The sequence below is a fragment of the Macaca fascicularis genome, chromosome 14, assembly GCF_037993035.2.
Source record: "Macaca fascicularis isolate 582-1 chromosome 14, T2T-MFA8v1.1".
Taxonomy (NCBI): domain Eukaryota; kingdom Metazoa; phylum Chordata; class Mammalia; order Primates; family Cercopithecidae; genus Macaca; species Macaca fascicularis.
In genome coordinates this window covers 24,027,280-24,051,653 of record NC_088388.1, presented here as the reverse complement: position 1 = coordinate 24,051,653, position 24,374 = coordinate 24,027,280, and the positions used below count along the sequence as shown (strand labels likewise).

The 24,374-nt window shown below is 40.8% G+C and overlaps 1 protein-coding gene, 1 long non-coding RNA gene and 1 pseudogene across 2 annotated transcripts in view; all 3 read left to right on the top strand.

Annotated features, from left to right (window-relative positions):
• Positions 1 to 15,182, top strand: part of LOC123568333 (uncharacterized) — a 51,329-nt gene extending 36,147 nt beyond the window's left edge. The window contains exons 2-4 of the mRNA XM_065528284.2: positions 9,932 to 10,063; positions 10,568 to 11,979; positions 12,618 to 15,182. Of these exons, the coding sequence (XP_065384356.2) occupies positions 9,932 to 10,063; positions 10,568 to 11,053 (618 nt within the window). The 3' untranslated portion in view covers positions 11,054 to 11,979; positions 12,618 to 15,182. The remainder of the gene's footprint in view (positions 1 to 9,931; positions 10,064 to 10,567; positions 11,980 to 12,617) is intronic.
• LOC123568332 (B-cell CLL/lymphoma 7 protein family member C pseudogene) lies at positions 11,788 to 12,397 on the top strand (annotated as a pseudogene).
• Positions 15,183 to 21,201: 6,019 nt separating the features above from the next.
• Positions 21,202 to 24,374, top strand: part of LOC135967238 (uncharacterized) — a 59,008-nt gene continuing 55,835 nt past the window's right edge. The window contains exon 1 of the long non-coding RNA XR_010581238.1: positions 21,202 to 21,407. This is a non-coding gene — a long non-coding RNA (uncharacterized lncRNA). The remainder of the gene's footprint in view (positions 21,408 to 24,374) is intronic.

Sequence of the window (24,374 nt, the reverse complement as noted above, 5' to 3'; positions counted from 1 at the left end):
TTTTTAAAATTACTTGTGAGACCTTAGATCATGTCAGTAACATTACCTAAATCTCGGTTTACTTTTTTAGGAAATGTATGTTACAGTTTGCATTCCATTCCACAATGTGGGTGAGGAAGAAAGGCAACTTTATTTTTTTTCAATTTAGCTAAATTTCTATTTTTACCTCTCACTATGGAAAGGAGGTAGAGATACATTTTTATTGAATTGGCTGCCCCACCACCCACCCCTTTTGTTATGGTGTTTGAGAAAGCTTACAAAGACATTAGTGGTAAACAATAAAAAGGAGTAATTCTAAATATCTGTCTGGATCAGGTAAGCCCAGCATTTTTTAGCGTTATCTTTAGACTTTGGTACACAAAATTTATTGTAGCACAGTCTGTGGGTCTGATGACTCTTTTTTCATTATTACCACCATGGGGCACACGAGACTTCTCCAGATTCCGAAGAGTTCCAGGCCAAGAGAACCCTGGTGACACTATGGTCTCATCTACTTAGTAAAGCAATTGCCAATTCTCCTGTAAGAATTTGCCCTACACTGGGCTCTAACCAGAACACAGCCTAGCTATGGGCATTCTCAGCATATTTACATCCCAAAGAGCTCATTTTTAAAAACTGTCCTCTATATTTCAAAATTATATTCAGTAATTATCATAAATAATAATGCTTAAAAAAGAAAAGCAGTGAAAATTGTCCCTTATTGAACTTTGTGTATATAATTATGCCAGTAAAAAATAACTAATAAAAATGGTAATACAAAAAAAAGTAGATTTATGCTCTTTGATTACATTAATTTATGGGGGAAAAGGGAAAAAATATTTAAACAATTTGTACCCTACTGCTATAACACTATTATAATTTAATAAAAATTAAAATAAAAAGATGGAAAATTTAAATATAAAGACTATTACCTAAATTCAATAAAATATTTATGTTACAAATGAAAACATATACTTACCAAACAAAAATATTGTTATTCTTCAGGCTCTATTTTACTGTTTTAAATATTAAAGAACAAATAAAAAATGTCATTAATCATTCGTTACGGCAGAAGTAAAGTAATTCAAGTCCTGTTTTCAGAATTTTACAATCATTGTGCTATCACTGCTGATTTTGAACATTCTTTTTAAAGGTAGCATGTGAGATCAACAACTGATCCAAAGAAGAACAAGGATAGCTCTCAACATTTAACGTTACCGTAGGAATGACTTTTCTTGTAGCTGAGTTTGTGGGTTAGGGATTGTGTTAATTTTCTAGGGTGGCTGGATGAAATTAATTGATGGCTTAGGACAGTAGAAACTAATTCTTTTACAGTTCTGAAGGCCAGAAGTTTGAATCAAAGTGCTGGGAGCTCTACATTTCCTCCACTCACTCTAGCGAAGATCCTTTTCTTGACTCTTCCAGCTTCTGGTGCTAGTCAGCATTACCAGGCTTATTCAGCTGCCTCACTGCAATCTCTGCCTCTGTCTTTATATAATCTCCACTTAGCTGCGTGTCTCTCTCCAGTGTGTCTCTTCTAAGAATACTTGTCATTGAACTCAGGGTCCTCCACCCCCAGTAATCCAGGATAGTCTCATCTCAAGATCCTTAATTATTTCTACAGAGATCCTTTTAGAAATAATGGTAACATTTACAGGTTTGGGGGATTAGGACATGGATATATCTTTTTGGAAACTACCATTAACTGACTACAGAGACCAATGGAATAACTAGGAGTTCACTGAAAAACTTCTATGTTGAATACAATATATATTAAAAGATAAATTTTCAAACGTACGTGCTAATTGTTAGTTTATGTATATATTTTAAAAATTCAACATTAACTGCAACAGTTATTTAAAACTTAACACTGAGAAAATATTCTTATCTGGGAGAATCATTTTATTTTCAACATTATTTAGAATAACCTGCAAATGATGATTTAAAAAAAGCAGCAGACTTCTAGTTGGTTTTATCGCTGTTGTTCAATTCATGTCAGACATTATACTCCTTTGTCGCCTATGTCCAGGGCAAATCCAGTCCCTCTTTTCCTTCAATTGCCTTTGCTATCTCACTGCTGGCACAGGACTCTGCTTTTCAATTCTATGAATGTATTTGACAGTTCACCATTTTCTGGGACTTGGCCTAGGGAGTGGGCACAGGGCCCCTTCCTCTAAGGCCTACCCACATCTCTGCTCTCGTGCTTTCTCTGAACCTAATTTTTCTCCACCATTCTAGAGAGTCCTTTCTAATATGAAAGACAAAGAGTAATGAGTGGGTAGGAGTACATGACACACAACTTCATACTGTTTTCTCCCCAAGTTTTTCCTACATGCCAACAGTTAGATTCCCTTAGGAGCCTAAATGTTTCAAGCCATATGGTCTAAGAAAAGACGCTTTTTTCTCCTGCTTTATATTACACATCTCTTCCCTAATGCATATCACTATACTGCTATAGAATACTGCTATAGAAACTAAAAATCTTTATCTAGGGCTCTTTTGGGTTAATTACTATATTTCTCTCCTAGCAAAAACAGAGACATTCCCTTCCGGCTCACTTATTTCCCAAGTGCATCATTTGACAAAAGGCTTAAGGATTTGTTGTTGTTGTTATTAAGTTTCAGAATCTCCTTAGTTCAGTTAGCCTGAGCAAACTATGGATAATGTCTAGGTTTCAGTCAGCTTTTCATATCTATTTTTATTACCGTGTAAGAGGCAAGGTGTTATGATATACAGGTACTCGGTGTTGCCTCCTCCCCAAACCCAGAACATTAAATTCCATTGTGTCTCCCAAGTACTAGTCTCACCCATCAGCATTCTAGCTGTGTTTTCATAATGTCACTGTTAGATCAATATGATGTGTGCCCTACCCTATTCCAAAATTAAAAGATCTCTTTAAAAAGGCAGGTTTTTAAAAAATTTGGATAGATTTCTCAAGAAACATCTGTGAATTCTTAAAAAGTGAGTTATTAAATTTTCTAATTTCCCCGTGTTTCATTATTCATTCACCTCAAAGAGAACTAGATAAGGCATAAATGAGAATTCTGTTTCCACCACTGAGGTTCAGTTCATCTTTCACAGTTTTATTTCTTATATTTTTGACACAGTTGCAATTTCCCTGTCTCTACACTGAAATTTATTATAAAGTTTCTCTCTTGCCTTGGTATTTGCAAAATGTATTCGTGACAACTTTCAAGATTCTTTTTATCTTAAGTATGTTTTCAGGCAAGATCTCATTGTACTTCATAAGAGAATAGAAAAATTAGTTTGCTAAATGGTAGCCTTCTGATTAAAATTTTTTAAAACACAGTTTTTGGGCCAGACGCAGTGGTTCATGCCTGTAATCCCAGCACTTTGAGACGCCAATGCGGGAGGATCACCTGAGGTCGAGAGTTCGAGACTAGACTGACCAACATGGAGAAATTCCATCTCTTCTAAAAACACAAAATTAGCTGGGTGTAATAGCACATACCTGTAATCCCAGCTACTTGGGAGCCTGAAGCAGGAGAATGGCTTGAACCCAGAAGACAGGTTGCACCGAGATCACGCCATTGCACACCAGCCTGGGCAACAAGAGTGAAACTCTGTCTCAAAAAAAAAAGAAAGGAAAACAAAACAGAGCCTGGGCAACAAGAGTGAAACTCTGTCTCAAAAAAAAAAGAAAACAAAACAGAAAACAAACAAACAAGCAAAAAAACCCACAGCTTCGGAGATAGGTCAAGAGGAAAGAATGAAAGTGCCCATACTGGTAACAGTGAAGAGTATAGTGTAGATCAAATATGCCTATTAGCATTTCCTCCTAATAAAGACCATTCATAACACTTCAGAATCCTGCAATAAGCAAGAAAAATTATCTGGAAATTAATGCACTGCATTTACCTGCATTTAGAAGAGTAGAGAAAACAGAAAGGGAAATTAATGCACTGCATTTACTTGCATTTAGAAGAATAGAGAAAACAAAGGGAAAATTTGTACAGTTCTTATTTTATGTGAACTGTTAATATATATTATTTTTGTTAATCTTCACAGTAATCCTGAGATACATGTATAAATATCAATGTGCAGAAGAGAGTCTGACTAGGTCTATTCCTCCTTTAATATGCTGTCCTTGGTAATGTTTTTCACAATTGAGACTCTTCACTTATTTGATGATTCTTTGATTTCTGCCTCCCCTATCTTAGTCTATAAGCTTAGTGAGGGCAGGAGTTGCATATGCCTCTTGCTTGTTTGCCTGCTTGGTCCTGCCAAGTGTGCCCAGTGCCCAGTACAAAAACTCCAATACATTATAGGTGCTTCATAGTAGTATTAGCAAATGACAGTGATGAGGCTGGGGCCTCTGTCACTGATGAGAAAGCTTGCGATAATAATTATTTTGTGGTTTTTCTTGCTCATAGGCTTCTAATAGTTGCTTTATTTATGCAAGGTGAGTTTCTAGTGTTGTCAAAGGCTGGGAACTGTGGCTCAGCCTACAATCCCAGTGCTTTGGGAGGCAGAGGTGACAGGATCATTTGACGCCAGGAGTTTGGGATAGTGCTGTCAAAGGACATGATAATATGTGTATGGTCTGATCTCTGGGCCACTGGACAGTCATTTAATGATGATACTTTCTACCAGTCCCATTAATTTTACCATTAATCATGTAGCATATTCCAAAGCTCACCTGCTTTATCTACAGTTTTTCATTATTACTCATTTGCCTGATTTGGGGTCACAATATTGAAACCTTGGAAACCTTAAAAGAGACCTATTTTAGCAATAATGCGTATGCATATTTTTCCCCTGGCATCTACAAATGGAGTAACTGTGGTAACAGATGCCTTCTAAATTTGACAGTATTATATATATATATATATATATATAGCTATTTAAATATTTCATCAGATGACTACAGTGGTTAAAAGGACACTCCCATTTACTGAGATCAAACAGCACAGGAGCTTCATAAATTCTTTCTTGTTGATCAATTCATATTAAAGGCCCTCGGATCTAACCACATCTCAGTTTGCACACACACATAATTATTCCTGCATAAAGTTTTGATGGCACTCTAAATATATCTGGAATTAAGTTCTGTGTATTATTTGTGGTCACATTATCATTCTTCTCCTAGTTGTCTTTCCAGGTTTATACACCAGCTTCTAAGTGTAAGGATCCTGCCATCAAAGACCAATGACTAAATGAGTAAAAGAATGGTTATTTGCCAAGTTTACTTTCTGCCACCTTAACTGTTTACTTGCAGCAGGTCAAAGGCATAAACAAATAAGTCAAGCACTAGATTAGTTTAAAATATATTTTGAAATTATATTTCAAAGAAATTAGTGTATGTAAAATAAAGTCCACATCTGGTATGTAATAGAGGTAGTGGCAGAGCAGAGCTGCTGGAAGAAAGATGGGCAATGCTGCAATCCCATCCACACCCATTCTATGGTAAATGTAGAAGTCCAGTAACACTGATATTCACCTTAAATGACACTCTTTCCTGAATGCTTGAAATGTTTCAAATGGATGTATTGACCATATTTCTACATCTTCCAATAGTCATTGGCAATGTACAGAGTGATGTAATTTGAGAGCTATCTTTATTTTGGGTCCATTTGAATGAGATGCAATTTACATTTTTCACTATGAACCACAGTAAACACCATTTATTTAGTATTATTATTAGTAGTAGCAGTAGTAGTATTTAGGACAGAATTTCACTCTGTTGCCCAGGCTGGAGTGAAGTGGTACAATCTCAGCTCACTGCAGCCTCTGCCTCTCAAGTTCAAGTGATTCTCATGCCTCAGCCTCCCAAGAGCTAGGATTACAGGCATGTGCCAACACACCCAGCTAACTTCTGTATTTTCAGTAGAGATGGTAAAAATGTTGGCCAGGCTGGTCTCAAACTCCAGGCCTCGAATGATCCACCTACTTGGCCTCCCAAAATGCTAGGATTACAGGCATGAACAACCACACCCAGCCAACACAATTTAATTAACCATTTTCAGAGGTTTAAATCTGTCATGAAGATAGGGTCCAGTTTTAGATTACCATTCTTCAGGGTCAAAGCTTAGGGAAAGAAGATAATTTTATTTATAATCACTGCTAGGTTGACTTTGCTTATCATTTCTTATAGCTGCGGGCATAGGTGAGAACGGGCCAGGTTATGCTGTGTGAATATCACCAAATATCTTTGACTTAAAACATCGGTGGTTTATACCTCACTTATATTGCGTGTCCATCTCTGATTGGTTGGGCACTCATGTTGCTCATTGTCATTACATTTCATTCTCATGGAAAAACCACTATCTGGAAATCAAAAGTTGTCATTAAAAAAAGAAGAGAAAGCTCTGGAGAGTCTTTGCATGAACAATTAAATTATTCTAATGGAAGTGACACACATTTCTTGTGCTCATTACTCTTTGGCCAGGACTGTCACTTGCCCCAGCCAAACAAAGGAGTCTAAGAAATATAATCCTATCTGTGTCTGGGAAGTAATGGGGTATAAAAGATTAATGCACAGCAATGATTACTACCATATTGCATGAGGCTTTATAACTTCAAGAGGAAGGAAGTATAAAGAGATGAGAAAACCTCAAATGGGGGCTCCTCCAGTGGAATACAGTTTGGCAATGCAGAGCTTATTTCAGTCAACCTTATTGTTAGGTTTTTATCATTACACACTCCTTTGTTTTTATTTGTTTCTCCCTCTTATTATCTATAATTCCTGGCGATAGTCTACTACATTTTATCTTAGAATGTGTGATAGGCTCCATTTGTAGTAGGGTAGAGTTGATGTTTTTTTCTTCCTTTTATTTGCTATGTAGGATGTAGAAAACTTCTTTGGTTGTCATCTTTTCTATTGTCTCTAAAATTTGGGGTTTGGGAGACACCTTTGACTCAGAGCAAAATATCTTGTGCCTAAAAATTAAAAAGAACATGAATTTAAAAGATTATCTCCTGCCGAATAGTCTTCCATGTGACTGTGATTGCCTGACAGGTCCTTATTGCCTGCTGCACAGACAAAACTAACTCATGGAGATGGTGGCATTGTGGTAAAGAAAGGTTAAATTAACAGAAAGGTAGTGGAGCAGGAGTTTACTACTCAAATCAGCCTCATCAAGAATTCACCACAAACTAGAGTTTCTATGAATAATTTGGCAGGAAGGGGCTAGGGAATGGGTGCTTCTGATTGGAGATAAAATCATAGAGGTGTCAAGAATGGTCCTTGTGCGCTAAATAGCCTATGGGTGGTAGCCACAGGACTAGTTGAGTAATGACTCACAGGCCTGGGTGGAGACAGTCAGTCACCAGAATGCAAAAGGCTGAAAAACATTCCAAAAGACCAATCATAGATTCTACAATAGTGATGTTATCTATAGGAGCAATTGAGGAAGTCACAAACATTTTGACCTATTGCCACATGACTCTTGAGTTGTAAGGGATTACAGAAAATCAATGGGAGCTATTGTTTAACTATGCCTACATCTTAGAATTCAGGCCCATATTAGTCTGTTTTCACACTGCTAATAAATACATACCCAAGGCTGGGTAATTTATAAAGAAAAAGAGGTTTGATGGACTTACAATTCCACATGGCTGGGGAGGCCTCACAATCATGTTGGACAATTAAGAAAGAGCAAAGAGACGTCTTACATGTTGGCAGCCAAGAGAGAGCTTAGGTAGGGGAACTCCTCTTCATAAGAACATCAGATCTCATGAGACTTATTCTCTATTATGAGAAGGGCATGGGAAAGACCTCCCCCCATGATTCAATTACCTACCACCAGGTCCCTCCCATGACATGTGGAAATTATGGGAACTATAATTTGAGATGAGATTTGGGTGGGGACACCGCCAAACCATATCAAGGCCCCTGTCATAATCCTAATGTTATGTTTTTAAATTAGTTTTACAAAGGTGATTTCAGTCACCAAACTAAAAGGAAATCAAGTCAATTTTAGGGAGAGACTATTATCATCCTTGCTTCTGAGTTAAACAATAAACTAAACTACTCCCATGGTTAGCTTGGCCAACACCAAGAAATGAGCAAGGATAGCCAAGCATGCAGGTATGGAAGCAAGATGGAGTCAGCCATGCTAGATTTCTTTCACTGTTACAATTTTTGCAAAAGTGGTATAATAATAATTGGATACTTTTCTTGATAACATATTATAATAATGGAGAGATAGATTTTACCATCTCTTGAGATGACATAAATCTTTGAAGGAAAGAAATTGCTTTTATTAGAAAAGAAATCCACCAATATAAATTGGAAAATGTATGTATTTGAAAGCACATATGGCCTCTCTCTAGAATATTGCCTCTCTGTATAATATCAGTCAAAAGTACAAGATTAAAGCATTTTCTGATATTCTGCAAGAAAGAGGAAGAATAGTCTTTGTTCTGCATAAACTACTGGGTGATCACCAACAGTTTAGGTGACTAAGGAAATGTGGCATCGACAATCAGAAAGCAGAAAAAGAGGAGGGGCAATAAAAATAGGATAAAAATAGAAGGGAAAAGAAAATACATAGAAGAAAATACAGCAGGTTAAATGCATTTCTGTCTTCTCATATCTAATATTGACACTGAATAAAAGGCATGTATCCAAAAGATCCCCCTGTGCCTACCAATGTTTGCGCAGAGAGACTTCATTGCATTCAAGGCTCTTCATCATAGATTACTGAAATCAAGATCCTCTGTGTAGTAAAGATTGACTTTGCCCGGAGAATTGTTTGGCCCTTCCTTAGGGCTCCTAAAAGATCATCTCTAAACCCTAGGTATGTCCTGCCTGATAAAAGTGTCTTTGTTTACCTAAAGGCCTTGGGTCATACTAGATAGTCTAATGCTACAATGTGATTTACGTGGGGGGGCCTCGGGCCATGCTTGTCAGCTCAACATCTGCAGAGGCTGGAGGCTAAGGGTAGTCATATCAGAAGTCAATTTTGTCAATGTGACCAAGCCCCCATTAAAAATTCTAGATATCAACACTTGAGTTGGTTGTACTCAGTACTCCATATGTATTGTCACACATTATTGCTGGGCAAAGTAAGCACTATCTGCACAATTCCACTGGGAGAGGACAATTGGAAGCTCCATTCTCAGAACCCTTCAGGACCCTGCCCTATGTTCTTCTACCTTTATCTGATTTTAATCCGTATCCTTTTGCTGTACTAAGCTATAACTGAGTATAATAGCTTTCAATGAGTTTTAAGAGTTCATTTAACAAATTATCAAATTTGAAGGTGATTTTTAGGAACCCTAAACTTGTCATTAGTGTCAGAAGTAAAGAGGTTCTTGGGAACCATGAAACTTTTCACTGGTGTCAGAAGTGATGGTTGTGAGGACCCTTAAACTTGTATCACCACATCCAATCATAGGCCATTCTAATGAAGTCCTTCCATTGTATGGTTCTGGATTATTTAGGCTCTTTAAGACAGAAGAACAAGAAATGAGGGCCATTTAATCACTGAGGCTTGACAGTGAGTGAAACTAGGCCTCATAAAATTTAGAAACTAGGCCTCATATAGAAAAAATTAACACCAGGTGGCTCTGGATAGGGTCCCACCCTGCCTCAATAAGGTCCCACCCTGATAGGGTCCCACCCTGCCAATTCCGGGAAACAACCTCATGGGGTCCCACCCTGCCAATTCCGGGGGTCCCACCCTGCCTCGAAGTTCCCGGAATCAGCAACTCCAAGAAAAAAACCTCATAAGGTCCTGCTCTAACCAATTAGCATAAGACACCTTGCTCAGGCCATAAACAGACCCAATTACCACGCGCCTAAAGCTTTGTTTGAATTTCGCGCCCTAAGCTGTGTTTGAACTTGTATTTGCCTATATAAACAGCCTGTAACAAGCAGTCGGGGTCCCAGGGCCAACTTAGAACTTGGGACCCTAGCGCGCTAGTAATAAATAACTCTCTGCTGTGAATCTCGTGTCGGTGATCCTTCGCGGCGACCCCTGCCCAGGAAGGAATCGACAGTTCGGTTCCAACATTTGGTGCGTTGGCCGGGAAGTGGGGTCGTCCGAGGACCCCCGACCCATCCGGCGGAGACCTATCTGGCCCGGGCCACGGACTGCTGACTGAACGGACCTACCAGGTACCTTCGTTTTGTTCTGTCTGTCTTGCCGGCTAACTCTGAACTCTGGAGAGTACTCCTTCTGAATTAAGTGGGGAAGGGGGACAGACGTGTCCCGCACCTTCCCACTTTTCGCCCTGGGGGACGCCCTGGCGGTAGTCTGGGAGAAGGCTAATGACTCGGTCAGCCTCCTCAAATCTGTAGGCAGGCCGCCCCTGCCGTCTGAATATTTTGTAATCTTGTGGCGCTACTCTCTGGCCACGCGGCTTCTCCTTACTTGTCTGGTCTTTGTTTTTGTTACTTTTGTTTTGTCCTTGTTTGTTATACGTGGACGAAATAAGACAGACGTTGACGACTCCTTTGTCTCTGACCCTGACTCACTTCCCTGACGTTCGGGCTCGAGCCCACAACCTCTCCATAGAATTCCGTAAGGGACGATGGCGAAAATTCTGCTCGTCCAAGTGGCCTACCCTCCATGTTGGGTGGCCCCGGGACGAAACATTTAACCTCCCAATTATCTTACAGGTTAAAGCAACAGTGATGGATCCTGGGCCACACGGACACCCAGACCAGGTGGCTTACATAATTACTTGGGAGGATCTGGTCCGAAACCCTCCCTCTTGGGTGAAACCCTTCCTCCATCCCCCTTCCCCATCCCAATCTACCCTCCTTGCCTTAGAAGCCCCAAAGAATCGGAATCTGGACCCGCATAAGCCAGTCCTCCCAGATAAACCCCAGAGGGACCTCCTCCTTCTCGAACCCCTGCCTCCTCCACCTCAAAACCCCCTTCGGGGACCTCCACCTTACGCTTCACCCTTGCCCCCTGTCTTGTCCCCAGCTCTTTCCTCTACCGCCTCGGCCCCTACCCTTTCTCCAACTTCTCCCTCGGCCCCTCCCTCCACCCCGTCTCCTCCTCCAGCCCCGCCCAAACTCACCCCTCGGACACCGCCGCCGACACCTCCTCGTCTCCGCTTGCGGCGGACTGAGGACCCAGAAGGCCCTTCCACTTAGCAATCCTCCCTTTTTCCCCTCCGTACTGTCAGTCACACAGTCCAGTACTGGCCCTTCTCTGCCTCTGACCTCTATAACTGGAAGACCCATAACCCTTCCTTTTCCCAAGACTCTCAGGCCCTAACCTCGTTAATAGAATCCATTCTCCTCACCCACCAGCCCACCTAGGATAATTGCCAGCAACTCCTGCAGGTCCTCTTAACCACTGAAAAAGGCAGCAAGTCCTCTTGGAGGCCCAGAAAAATGTGCCAGGACCAGGAGGCCTCCCAACCCAACTTCCCAATAAAATAGACGAGGGATTTCCCCTCACCCGCCCAGACTGGGACTATGAAACGGCACCAGGTAGGGAGAGTCTCCAAATCTATCGCCAGGCTCTGTTGGCGGGTCTCAAAGGGGCAGAAAAACGCCCCACAAATTTGGCCAAGATAAGAAAGAAACCCCTAAGGAAAGGGAAGCCAGGTTAGCGAAGGAACAGATAGAGCGAGAGGATCGTAAAAACCGAGTTAAAGGATAAGCATTTAACAAAAATCCTGGCAGCAGTTGTGAGAAAGAAAGGACCAGGGAGAGAGGGAAAGAAGCTGAGACGGCCAAAAGTGGAAAAAGACCAGTGTGCCTACTGCAAAGAACAGGGGACTCGCGGAGGCGTTAAGGACAAAAGAGGGCGCAGCCAACTCCCGGAGGAACGGCAGGCCGAGAGCGCGGCGCCCGGGCCTGGCGCCAAGCCTGAGCCCGCCAGACGGGAGGCGGCCCCGCCGCGGGCTCGGCTCCGGCCCCAGCCACGCCAGCATGGCCGGCCGGACCGTACGGGCCGAGACCCGGAGCCGGGCCGAAGATAACATCAAGAAGGTAATGGCGACCATCAAGAAGGTCCAAAAATGGAAGAAGCAGTGAGTGACTGTAGGCGACACTTCCCTTCGTATCTTCAAGTAAGTGCCAGTGGTGGACCCCCAGGAGGAGGAACGAAGGCGGGCAGGTGGCGGGGCAAAGAGATCCCGTGGCCGGGAACGTCGGGGCAGGGGCGCCAGTCCCCGAGGGGGTGGCCCTCTCATCCTGCTGGATCTCAATGATGAGAACAGCAACCAGAGTTTCCATTCGGAAAGTTCCCTGCAAAAAGGCACAGAGCCCAGTCCTGAGGGCAGCCCCCAGCCCAGCCGCCCTGTGTCACCTGCCGGACCCCCAGAAGGGGTCCCTAAAGAGGCTCAGCCCCCACGGCTGGGCCAAGAAAAAAATCCCGGGGGCATAACTGCTGGCAGCACTGACGAACCCCCAATGCTGACCAAGGAGGCCCTGGCAATGATCCAGCAGATGCATGCCTGGACACACTTAAATAATTGAAAGCTAAAATTACTGATTAAAAAAACTGACTTTCTAATCCCAAAGACAAGTACCCTCGTAGAACAAGTGACATCTGCCTGTAAGGTCTGTCAGCAGGTAAACGCTGGGGCTACCCGAGTGCCAGAAAGGAAACAAACTCGTGATAACCGCCCAGGAGTCTATTGGGAAATAGACTTCACTGAAGTAAAACCTCACTATGCTGGATATAAGTACCTACTGGTGTTTGTAGATACCTTTTCAGGATGGGTAGAAGCCTACCCCACCCGGCAAGAAACGGCACACATAGTAGCCAAGAAAATTTTGAAAGAAATCTTTCCTAGATTCGGACTTCCCAAGGTAATTGGGTCAGATAACGGGCCGGCCTTCGTTTCTCAGGTAAGTCAGGGGCTCGCCAGGATATTGGGGATTAATTGGAAATTACATTGTGCCTATAGACCCCAGAGCTCAGGACAGGTAAAAAGAATAAATAAAACAATAAAAGAGACCCTTATTAAATTGACCTTAGAGACTGGTTTAAAAGATTGGAGACGCCTCCTATCCTTAGCTCTGTTAAGGGCCCGGAATACACCTAACCGTTTTAGGCTCACTCCATATGAAATCCTCTACGGAGGACCTCCCCCTTTGTCAACCTTGCTTAATTCCTTCTCCCCTCCGATCCTAAGACTAACCTACAGGCCCGGCTACAAGGACTCCAAGCAGTACAGGCCCAAATCTGGGCCCCCTTGGCAGAACTGTACCAACCCAGACATCCACAGACCAGTCACCCCTTCCAGGTGAGAAACTCTGTCTACATTAGACGGCATCGCACTCAAGGACTAGAGCCTCGGTGGAAAGAACCCTACATTGTTCTCCTGACCAGTCACCCCTTCCAGCCATAAAGGTTGACGGAATCTCCACTTAGATCCACGCATCCCACGCCAAGGCTGCTCCAGAGACGTCCGGATCAACACCACTTAAGACGTGAAAACTCCAACGCTCCGCGGACCCGCTCAAGATAAGACTCTCTCGTATCTAACTCCTTACTTATTGTTTACCCTTCTTCCCTGCGCCGTCTCTAGTGTAGTTTTTGACGCTAACCCCCACCGGCCATTTAGCCTGACCTGACAATTAATTTTAATAATCAAGAGGTCTTAAATAAGACCTCCGAAAATGCTCCTATAAAGACTTGGTTTCCAGACCTCTATTTCAACCTAAAAAAAAAAAAAATATATAGCAAAAAAAAAATAAAAGACACAGGCCCCCGGTTTACTAGTCCCACAGGAGTCCTATTAAGAACTCCTCAAGATAGACAAAAATAGAAAAGACAGGCTAGAAAAATGTCCATCAGCCGGAACAGGTTTTATGCCTGTCCCGGATGCAAGACAGAACCAATAAAAAACTTGTAGAAATCTGACTCACTTGTATTGCAAAAACTGGTCCTGTGTAACTACTAATAATAAAAAGTAAAAATAAGCCACAAAACCTTAGTATATAACTATGCCCTTTGTCCAGCCCTGTACCACAACCCGATATTCAGAAAATTGCAACCTGGTTCACATCAAGTTTAAAGATGCGGCAAAATCTGATAACAGATAGATAACAACAAAATTAATATAAAGTCTCTATTTATACCAGCACAACCCGCCTAAAATTCCCCTCCAAATCAGACTATTAGTCAATCCAGACACTGCCCCTGTTGCAGTAAGGCCAGACCAGGTTTTATTAGAAGCTAAGAAGCCCCCGGTTTCCATATCGGAGAAGCCCCAACTAAAAACTCCTCAAAGCACTTCCCCGCCCTTAATCTCCCTCACCCTCGCCGACATGTTAAAAATTAAGGTAGCGGCTGGAGTTAAGACCAGGACAGCAGCCCTAGTGCATAGTAACCATCATCTGCAACAACTTAAAGTAGCCATAAATAAAAACCTTAAAGCCATAGAACAATCTATCACAAAACTTGAAAAGTCCTTGACTTCTCTGTCTGAAATTATATTACAAAACCGACAAGGACTAGAAATTGTCTTTCTAAAAAGGGCGGGCTCTGTGCAGCCCTAAAAGAGCAATGTTGTTTTTATGCAGATCATTCAAAAATAGTTAAAGATTCTATGGCAAAACTAAAAGAGAAAAAATCTCAACAAAGTTAGTTTAAAAATTAGTACAACCAATCCCCTTGGCTTAGCACCCTAATCTCCACCATCTTAAGACCCCTCATCCTGCTCACGCTCATCCTGACTTTCAGGCCATGCATACTCAACCACTTACTCACCCTTATTAAAAATAGATTACATGCTATGGTTCTGACCCAACTATACCAGACCCTCAGGACTAAAAAAAGAGGCTCAAGATTGAGCCTCTGACACAAAAAGAGGAGGGAATGAAACTAGGCCTCATAAAATTTAGAAACTAGGCCTCATATAGAAAAAATTAACACCAGGTGGCTCTGGATAGGGTCCCACCCTGCCTCAATAAGGTCCCACCCTGATAGGGTCCCACCCTGCCAATTCCGGGAAACAACCTCATGGGGTCCCACCCTGCCAATTCCGGGGGTCCCACCCTGCCTCGAAGTTCCCGGAATCAGCAACTCCAAGAAAAAAACCTCATAAGGTCCTGCTCTAACCAATTAGCATAAGACACCTTGCTCAGGCCATAAACAGACCCAATTACCACGCGCCTAAAGCTTTGTTTGAATTTCGCGCCCTAAGCTGTGTTTGAACTTGTATTTGCCTATATAAACAGCCTGTAACAAGCAGTCGGGGTCCCAGGGCCAACTTAGAACTTGGGACCCTAGCGCGCTAGTAATAAATAACTCTGCTGTGAATCTCGTGTCGGTGATCCTTCGCGGCGACCCCTGCCCAGGAAGGAATCGACAGTTCGGTTCCAACATGAGGATATATTGGAAGTAATATATGACAAAGTGTTGACTTCATGAAAGGGCATCCTTTATAGACAACCAGAATATGCTTTTGTGAACAATGCAATTGATTATTTTAATAAGACATTTGTTTTCTCTTATGGATAACAAGAAGTTCTTCAGTGCTTCATTACAACACTATTTAACCATTTTGGAACTAACTCCTCTCCACGTCTGTTTCTACTCCATCAGCTAAGTTGCCTGTATTCTCTCTACTGCATGGGTTTATGCTTGTTCATGGGTCTGGTAAATCACAACTGCTCCTCTCATACCTGCTTTCTATCTTCCCTCTGTGTGTCTTTTGACTTTTACCTAATGCCTCTGAATTCTGCTGTTTTGTATGTCGGGCACATAAAACCCTCTGAGATACGATCTAGCTGAGCAAATTTCTGCCACTTTGGACTATTCATCCTGAGAGAGCTCCTTATGCCAACCCATCCCAAAGACCAGTGGGTGACCTTTACAATTACCTAATGGAAATACAATGCAAGCCACATGTGTAATTTTGAAAACTTAATAGCCACATTCTCTTAAAAGGAAGAAAAAATAGATATAATATTATATCTAAATTACATCTAAAACATTATCATTTCAACATGTGGCTCTAGTTACTTTTCCATTACTGAGTAGACACATGTGGCTGGTGGCTACCATATCAGAGAGTTCAGATTTTGACAGTTGAGATCTATGTAGAATAGTGGTGAACCTCATACTTCAAAACCCAGTTATTGAGAAAAAATATGGGGTAATAATTATTATAGAAGATTCTGGAGACCACTTATGCTTACTTATCATTGAATTTTAGCCATATCACTTACTAGCAGTGTAGTCTTGTAAAAAACTACCTTATACCTCGGTTAGTTTTCTCATATATAAAATAAGGCTTGGGGCTGGATGCAGTGGCTCACGACTGTAATCCCAGCACTTTGGGAGGCCAACGTGGGCTGATCACCTGAGGCCAGGAGTTCAAGACTAGCCTGGCCAACATGGTAAAACCCCATCTCTACTTAAAAATACAAAAATTAGCCAGGTGTGGTGGTGGGCACCTGTAATCCCAGCTACTCAGGAGGCTGAGGAAAGAGAATTGCTTGAACCTGGGGGACAGAGGTTGCAGTGAGCTGAGATCACACCATTGCACTCCAGCCCGGGTGACAAGAATGAGACTCCATCTCAAAATAATAATAATAATAATAATAATAATAATAAAAGTAAAATAAGACCTGTATGATGTCTTTCTTATTGAGTTATGGTATCTCTTATGCTCTTGGCAGGAAGTAAATTTCACACTAAAAAAAGTTAATAAAGTGCCTATTTACAGAAGATGTATTCAAGGTTAATGGCAGCAATAAAGAATAATCAAGTACCCAGAGACTAAAGATAGTGACAAGTCTTCATTTACCACCGCATTGCCCATTTTGGCTTAAAAGGGATGTTGTTACCAGAGTTGGGTTGAAAGTTTGAACGTTTGGAAAAAGGGTCACATCACAAGAATTGACTCAGCCACTGCCAGAAATTTTGGTAGTGAGGTCAGGAGGGAGCAGGATACACACAGGTAAGCTTGCCTATCTGAACCCTTCTCTCATTCTCCCCTGTCTTGTGAGTGTTTCTCATCAATCAAACCCAATCAAATGTCAGGGCAAGGGATGAAATCTGAAGAAGTCAATCATGTGGGCAACAGAACAAGGTAGAGGATGAATCTGGGATAGAAGGAGGCCAATTGACAATAACCAACACAGGTTATTATGATAGTTAAGTGAAAAGGAAATCTGTGTACGGCATTTAGTTTAGTACCTGGCATATAGTACATACTCAATATATGTTAACTATTATTATTAATTAAATTACATTAAGTCTACAGTTATCTTTGGGTCAATCAGCTCTTATCATGATGGTGAGGCTGTGAGTGGGTTAGACACTTAGAGGTTGATAGCCTCTTGACTGATATGAGCTCCAATCTCTACAATACACCAACATTTCCTATCAGATACTACATATTCAGCCAAACCAAACCTAATGTTCTTCAAACTTCTCTAATTAAACAACTTTTCTTGGAAGCAGTCCAATTGAGGAAAATCAATTTATTGAAAGCCTATTCCACTTGCCAAAAGATCATTTGTCAATGACAATTTGCCAAATTCACCAAAGAAACTGATTTCCCTAAAGGCTTATTTCTTCATTGCTTCTATTTATAATGTTTATGGGAATTTTTATTTAATGCTTTAACAGATTCTAGGAGGACTGCAGAGAGTCAGAATTCCGCATTCAGAAACCTCTGCCCTTCTGCTTCTCTTACCTCCATACTCCAGTTTTCTTTCTTTCTGTCCTTTATCTTCTTTTTCTCAGCTCCTTAGTGTCCCCCACCCTCTCTGGGTTTTCAACTCCTTGATCTTCCTCTAAACCAAGAAGTTTCCCTTCTCCATTCCCCTCTCTGCCTCAAGACTGACCTGAAGGGATGGCACTGATGGACTCTCTTGACTTCTGTCTTTCAGAAGAGTTAGGCCAATGGGAAATACGAGCAAGAAAATGAAAGAAAGGAGGATCAACAGGCTGAAATATTTTTTCCAATGTAGTAGCTATGACTGACCCCATCCACAAACCAAAAGCCATGGCTCTTCTTGGGTGATTTTCCATACAGCTTTTCATCTACATGCTCCAAAAACTTCTTCCTCTCCTTATTCTTCAAAAACAGGGTTAGCCTTCTGCTCTTGGAATAGCAGTTCAGTGGTATTGCACTATTCTGTGTGGTTTTCCTATATTCTATTGACAACATTAAAATAATATCCTTTTACACACCTTTTGAATTATCTTAATTTGAAATTGCTATCTTTTTTTTTTTATCTCTACTTTATTCTGACCCTCAGTGTCCCAAGGCCTCTGGTTTCTCTGCTCTGTACTTTTCACCCTTTTTAAAGAGCAGCGACTGAGAGTTGCCTGTGAGTTTAGCTTCCTCTCTCTGTTTCAGTTTCCATTTTTTGCAAGAAGAGAAAATGGGGTGGAAAGAAAGGCTGAGGGGTACAAAGGAAGAGACTAGATGTAGAGAGATAAAGATAGGGGAGAGACAGAAGAAAGACTAAAGGGCAAATAAATAAAGAGATGGTCAGACTGAGAGGTACAGAGAATCATGAGAAAAGCAGGACAGCCTGAGAGCCTTGCACTTGTGGAATTCTAGTAGTCACAGTCATCATGCATCCAACCATTGTGAATGACTAGCAACTCAAAATTCAGTTTTAATAATTGGGTGAAAATCACGTGTCAAGTTGATTTTTGACCAGCTGGTAAATTTTACTTCTCATATTTGCTTATTTTTTGTCTTAGTTTTCCTTTCGAAAATACTACTCATTAAAATCCAAAGATTTGGCTTATGTTTTCCCAGTGTTTTGAAACCTTCCATGACTTTCCCAAGAAGAGGTATATTATTCTGATGTGGAACTTTCCAGAATATGTATCTTAGTTCTGTGAAAGCAAAAATTGCACTGGAAAAAATTAAACAGGAAGAAAGAATATAATTGAAAACTAGTGCAATAGAGGGGAGAAACCTGAATGTAGTCTGAACTCTACTCTGCTCAAAGAAAGGGCAGGTGAGTTTTTAAGATCTGAGATGTTGTTTGGTGAGGGGGTCCTTAAATCCCAGGTAACCTGTGTTTGTTAATTGGCCTTACCCAGAGAAAAAGTGAACTTTCTTCTATCCTCATGACAGGAGGTAATTTTACAACTTGGAGCAAAGTACCCACCTAAGTTAAGCTCCTACCTTCCCACAGACAGGGGAGAAAGGGGTTGCATCTTCCTTAATGATTACATTTCAAAGGGTGGCTCCCAGGTCCTTGAGAAAGATAATTTTGGGTTGTAAAACTAGGAAAAACACTTTTTTTTTTTTTTTTTAATTTGACACAGAGTCTCACTCTGTCACCAGCCTGGAGTACTGTGGTATAGTCTTGGCTCACTGCAACCTCTGTCTCCTGGGCTCAAGCAATTGTCCTGCCTCAGCCTCCCGAGTAGCTGGGACTACAAGCATGCGCCACCAAGCCCAGCTAATTTTTGTATTTTTAGAGACGGGTTTTCACCACGTTGGCCAGGATGGTCTCCATCTCTTGACCTTGTGATCCACCTGCCTTGGCCTCCCAAAGTGCTGGGATTACAGGCATGAGCCACTGCACCTGGCCGCAAAAACAGTATTTAAAGATTTACATCATAAAAGAGCAGAAAAAGAGTTTAGAGTTACAAGTTTTCTAAAGTAAATGCTCTAATAAAAGGGAGAGAAGAGATCTCTGTGATTAGGCCATCTGGATTCTGTAAGGACCAGGATGAGGGCAAGTTCAGAGGCCTAGAGTGAAAAAGAAGCCTGATTAAAGTTTAGTCTAGCTGAGGGAAATGACGAAGACTTCTTGGTCAGTGCCCTATCTCCTTTAAAGACATGTACCTGTCTGCCATATTTCTTGTTTTGCATTGTGAGCTTCATGAGTGCCTGGAATGTGCCTTGCCTCTGTTTGTACCTCTTGAATGGAGTGATGCAATTAAAAGGAGAAAAAGAACATGAATTAAATCAAAGTTAAGTACTAGACAGTGCTAAGAGTGTGTGTGTACGTGTGTGTGTGTGTGTGTTTAGGTTTCTGTGTGAATTCATTTACTATCCCTTTCAAGGCGCTCATTTGCCCTTCATAACAGGCAGTATTAGAGATGGAATTCTAATAATCTTTGGAAGAACTCACTTTAATCTTCTGACCCCAAGACGTGCTGACAAGCCACATTAATTCCCCACTTTACAGACACTTCTATGGAAGTAGATGCCATTTGCTCACAGAAAGGCTCTGTTAAAAGAGGTAGTAACGCAAGGCATTCTGCAAGGAAATACCAAGAGTATATTTCAGTTAGGAGACAGACCTTCCAGAGTCTTCTCCAGCGTCAGCTGTAGAAATAAACACTGACGCAGAGAAAGGTGTGGCAGAATGGGGACAGCTTGCTGAACCTACAGAGAGATCTCTTTGAAACTGCTCCATTGCTGTGACCGATTACTTATGAAAAGGAACACTTGGCAAATAGCTCCTGTATTGCTTATTCCCTCAAATTTATACCCCAAAGATATCAAGTGTAAATTATTTGCCCCTAAAAGAATAAAGCCAGGATTGGCAGAGCCTTTGAAACCTCTACGCCACAAATGCAGGAACAAACAAAAAAATGAACTAAACTCCGAAAAATAAATTTCAAAGAGTCTGAGGTCCTCCTAAGACTGAAAGTGCTTTTGCTCCAGCTGTGATCATTAAAGTCTTTGCTTACTACAAATAAGAAAACAGCACGTGTGCAATAGAAAGTCAATCACTCTAGAGGGTCTTTCAAATATGTTGGTCATTTGAAAGCATAAATCACCTCCAAGAGCAACCGAGATTCAATGCAGAGGTAATCTCATTTGAAGCAGTCTCATCTCCAAAATGATAATATATTGAGTAGCTTTGCTTGGAAATACAGCCAAGAAGCACTTGCTCAACATTTTATTCATATAGTACACAGAGCCAAGCTTTTCAGAGTCACTAATCCCTCTGGAACTTTTTGTTTAGAGTGAATGCAAATGCATGAGGCCCGTGCTTCCAACAAAAACATCTAATAACATTTTTAAGAGAAACAAACGCCAACCCTTCTTTCTATTTGATTTCATCCTTTCTCTTCCTTTCTTTGAAATGATCCATTTGGTGAAAGTATGTTTTTATATATTATATTTCCAGAATAAATCAAGTGATATAAATTATGTATGGGTTGAACTGCGTCCCCTAAGAAGCTGCGTTGAAATCCTAAGCTCCGTACCTGTGAATGTGACCTTATTTGGACACAGGTTCTTTGCTGATGTTATCTGGCTAAAATTAGGTCATATGTAATTAGGGTTGATCCTAATCTAATGTGACTGGTGTCCCTATAAGGAGAGAAAACAGATATACAGGGAAAGAAACTCCATGTGAAGAACCAAACGGACACAGACAGAGAGAAGACCTGAAGAGACTGAAGTCATGCTGCCACAAATCAAGGAACTCCTGGGGCATTGGAAGCTGGAAGAGGCAGGAAAAAATCCTTCCCTAGAGGCTTCAGAGGGAGCATGGCTTTGACACACCTAGATTTTGGAAATCTAGCCTTTCGAACCGTGAGATGGTAACCGTTTGGGGTACTTTGTTATGGCAGTTTTAGTGAACTAATACAAATGGTTAGTTGCCATTTGCAACTAAAAAGAAGCCAGAAAATACCACAGTATTTCCCACACTGAATAAAAATTATTGCTTTGCAGGACCTAAAATTTTCTCCTGGCCTTTGTCAGTAGGCACTACCTGAAGAAAAGAAGGAATCTGTCTAATCTCTGTTCAAATTCCAGCTCTGCTCCTTTTTGGCTGAATTATCTCAGGCTAGCGATTTACCCTCTATAACCTTGACTCCTCTCAGTACAAACTGACATAATAATAGCTATGGCACAGTGTGGATTTGTTTTAGGATAAAGGAGACAGCATATGTAAAACACCTGACATATTAAGGTTTCCGTTAATCTAGGTCTTTTCCTTTTCTCCCTTTTCTTCCTGGGCACATACCTTCACCCAAACCAGCCATCAACTAATCCCTCCTGAGGTTCATCTGATAACAGCTTCACATTTTATATATCCCAGAGATATCTGTAATTTAACAGACAACACTTAAAGGCAAAAAAGCCCTTGAGGCCAAGGCAATAAATTCTAATAGAAAACTACAGGGTTTTTGATAGGCAGTGGAGTAATTTTTTGAGCTGGAGAATTTTGCAGAAGGTATTCAGGACACACCTAAGAAGCCTCGGTCTTACTCGTGTGACTATCCCTGATATATAATAATTTCTGTTAAGAAAGTTCATTATTTCGGGTGTCTAATCTGTTGCTTTTTTAATGTATTCATTAATAATCAGTTATTTATTCAATCTCATTAAATTTATTGAGTACACATTCTATACAACACATTAAGGAAGTTATAAAAGTCAACCTAGCAAAGCTACTGCTTGGTTCCAAGGAGCTTGTATTCTAGTACGGAAGAGGAGACATTCATGTAAATAGATGAATTGTGTAATTTAGGAAGTTCTGATACCCAAAATTGAGATTTTGTTTTTTGAGGAGATTTTCCTAAATCATCATTTAATCTCAATCCTTTTCTATCTCTCTTTACTTTTTTTCCACTCCTTTTCCTCTTTTCCTCTGCCCTGTCTCTCATCTTTTTCCCCTTTGCTTCTCTTTTTATAGTTCCTCTCTCCAGTTCTTCATTTATTACATGTTTACGAGAGTAAGAGCTGATGTGCCTGTAATAAAGCCTTTTTTTTTTTTTTTTTTTTTTTTTTTTTGAGATGGCGTCTCGGTCTGTTGCCCAGGCTGGAGTGCAGTGGCACAATCTCAGCTCACTGCAACCTCCGCTTCCTGGTTCAAGCGATTATATTGCCTCAACCTCCCCAGTAGCTGGGACTACAGGTGTAGGCCACCACACTCGGCTAATTCTTTTTTGTACTTTTAGTAGAGACGGGGTTTCGCCATGTTAGCCAGGATGGTCTCCATCTCCTGACCTCGTGATCCGCCCACCTTGGCCTCCCAAAGTGCTGGGATTATAGGTGTGAACCACCGACTTTTATGTGTGTGTATAAATACACGTGTGTGTAAATATGTGTGTTCCTCAGTTGGAAATATTTTGGGGGCAATTACAGAACAGTGATTTTTCTCTAACAACTACTGTATTCTCTCCTATTTTTTTTTTTTTTTTTTTTTTTTGGAAATGAAATAGCTATGGTATCAGGTCCAGCCAAAGACTTCTGAAAAAAATGGTCCAGAAGGAGACTTATTTTCTTTTTTTTTTTTTTTTTTTTTTTTTTGAGACGGAGTCTCGCTGTGTCTCCCAGGCTGGAGTGCAGTGGCGTGATCTCGGCTCACTGCAAGCTCCGCCTCCCGGGTTCACGCCATTCTCCCACCTCAGCCTCCCAAGTAGCTGAGACTACAGGCGCCCGCCACCACGCCCGGCTAGTTTTTTGTATTTTTAGTAGAGACGGGGTTTCACCATGTTAGCCAGGATAGTCTCGATCTCCTGACCTCGTGATCCACCCGCCTCGGCCTCCCAAAGTGCTGGGATTACAGGCTTGAGCCACCGCGCCCGGCCAGGAGACTTATTTTCAGTTTCCAACAAGACCAATATCAAACATCCTGGGCTAGATCAATAATGATTTATACAATTATATTAAAATTATGTAAAGACATTTAATTAATAAGTCCATTATATAGTTTTTCTTGTAGTATTTCCCAGTCTGATATTTATCTTTATGCCACTTTTTTTTAAACCAAAACTTTAAAATCCAGCATCTATTATTTAGCTGTGATCATCTGTAATTGAGACTTGCTTTCTGTCATGTGAATCTAAAATGTTTATACTATTACCTTGTCTATGTCTATTCATTGAACATTATCCTTAGTATTTTTTCTACATTAAGAAACATTTATTTATTCATTCCATGCTTACAAAACATCTCATTAGGAAACATATGAAGAGTTTTCTTCCATTCTCTATTTCCTCTAGCTCATGTAGCATACTTTTGACAAATTGATCCTTTTTTTTAAAGAGTTTTTTGGTTGTTTGTTTAGATGATTGCTGGATTTACAACCAATAAGCCTGAGTTTATACTTCGCCTCTATTCTTAAATACTTGTTTGATGCTTTATCAGTTATAAAAATATAAACTTATAATAAGCAATATGTATTGAGCATTTATGTACTAGATACAGTGATAAAACTCAAGAAGAATTAAATGAATAATTCACTAATGCAATGAGAAATATATTAAGTTTTTGATTTCTAATGTGGACTCTCAAGAAACAGCTTTGAAAGTCAATGGAATCGATTTTCATGAGGCAGGTAGTTCTGAGAAAAGAGAAGTCTATTGAAAAGCAGAAAAGAAAACCTATAAGAAATAAGATATAAGATATAGAGTATATGCCTTCAAAATAGGTGAAAAAAAATAAAGAAACAATTATATCCAAAGTAATTGAAATGAGAATCAATTAGTCTGGAAAGAGGTAGGAGGCTGAAATATAAATGGGCATGATCTTGGATATCTAGGACATGAGAGTAGATC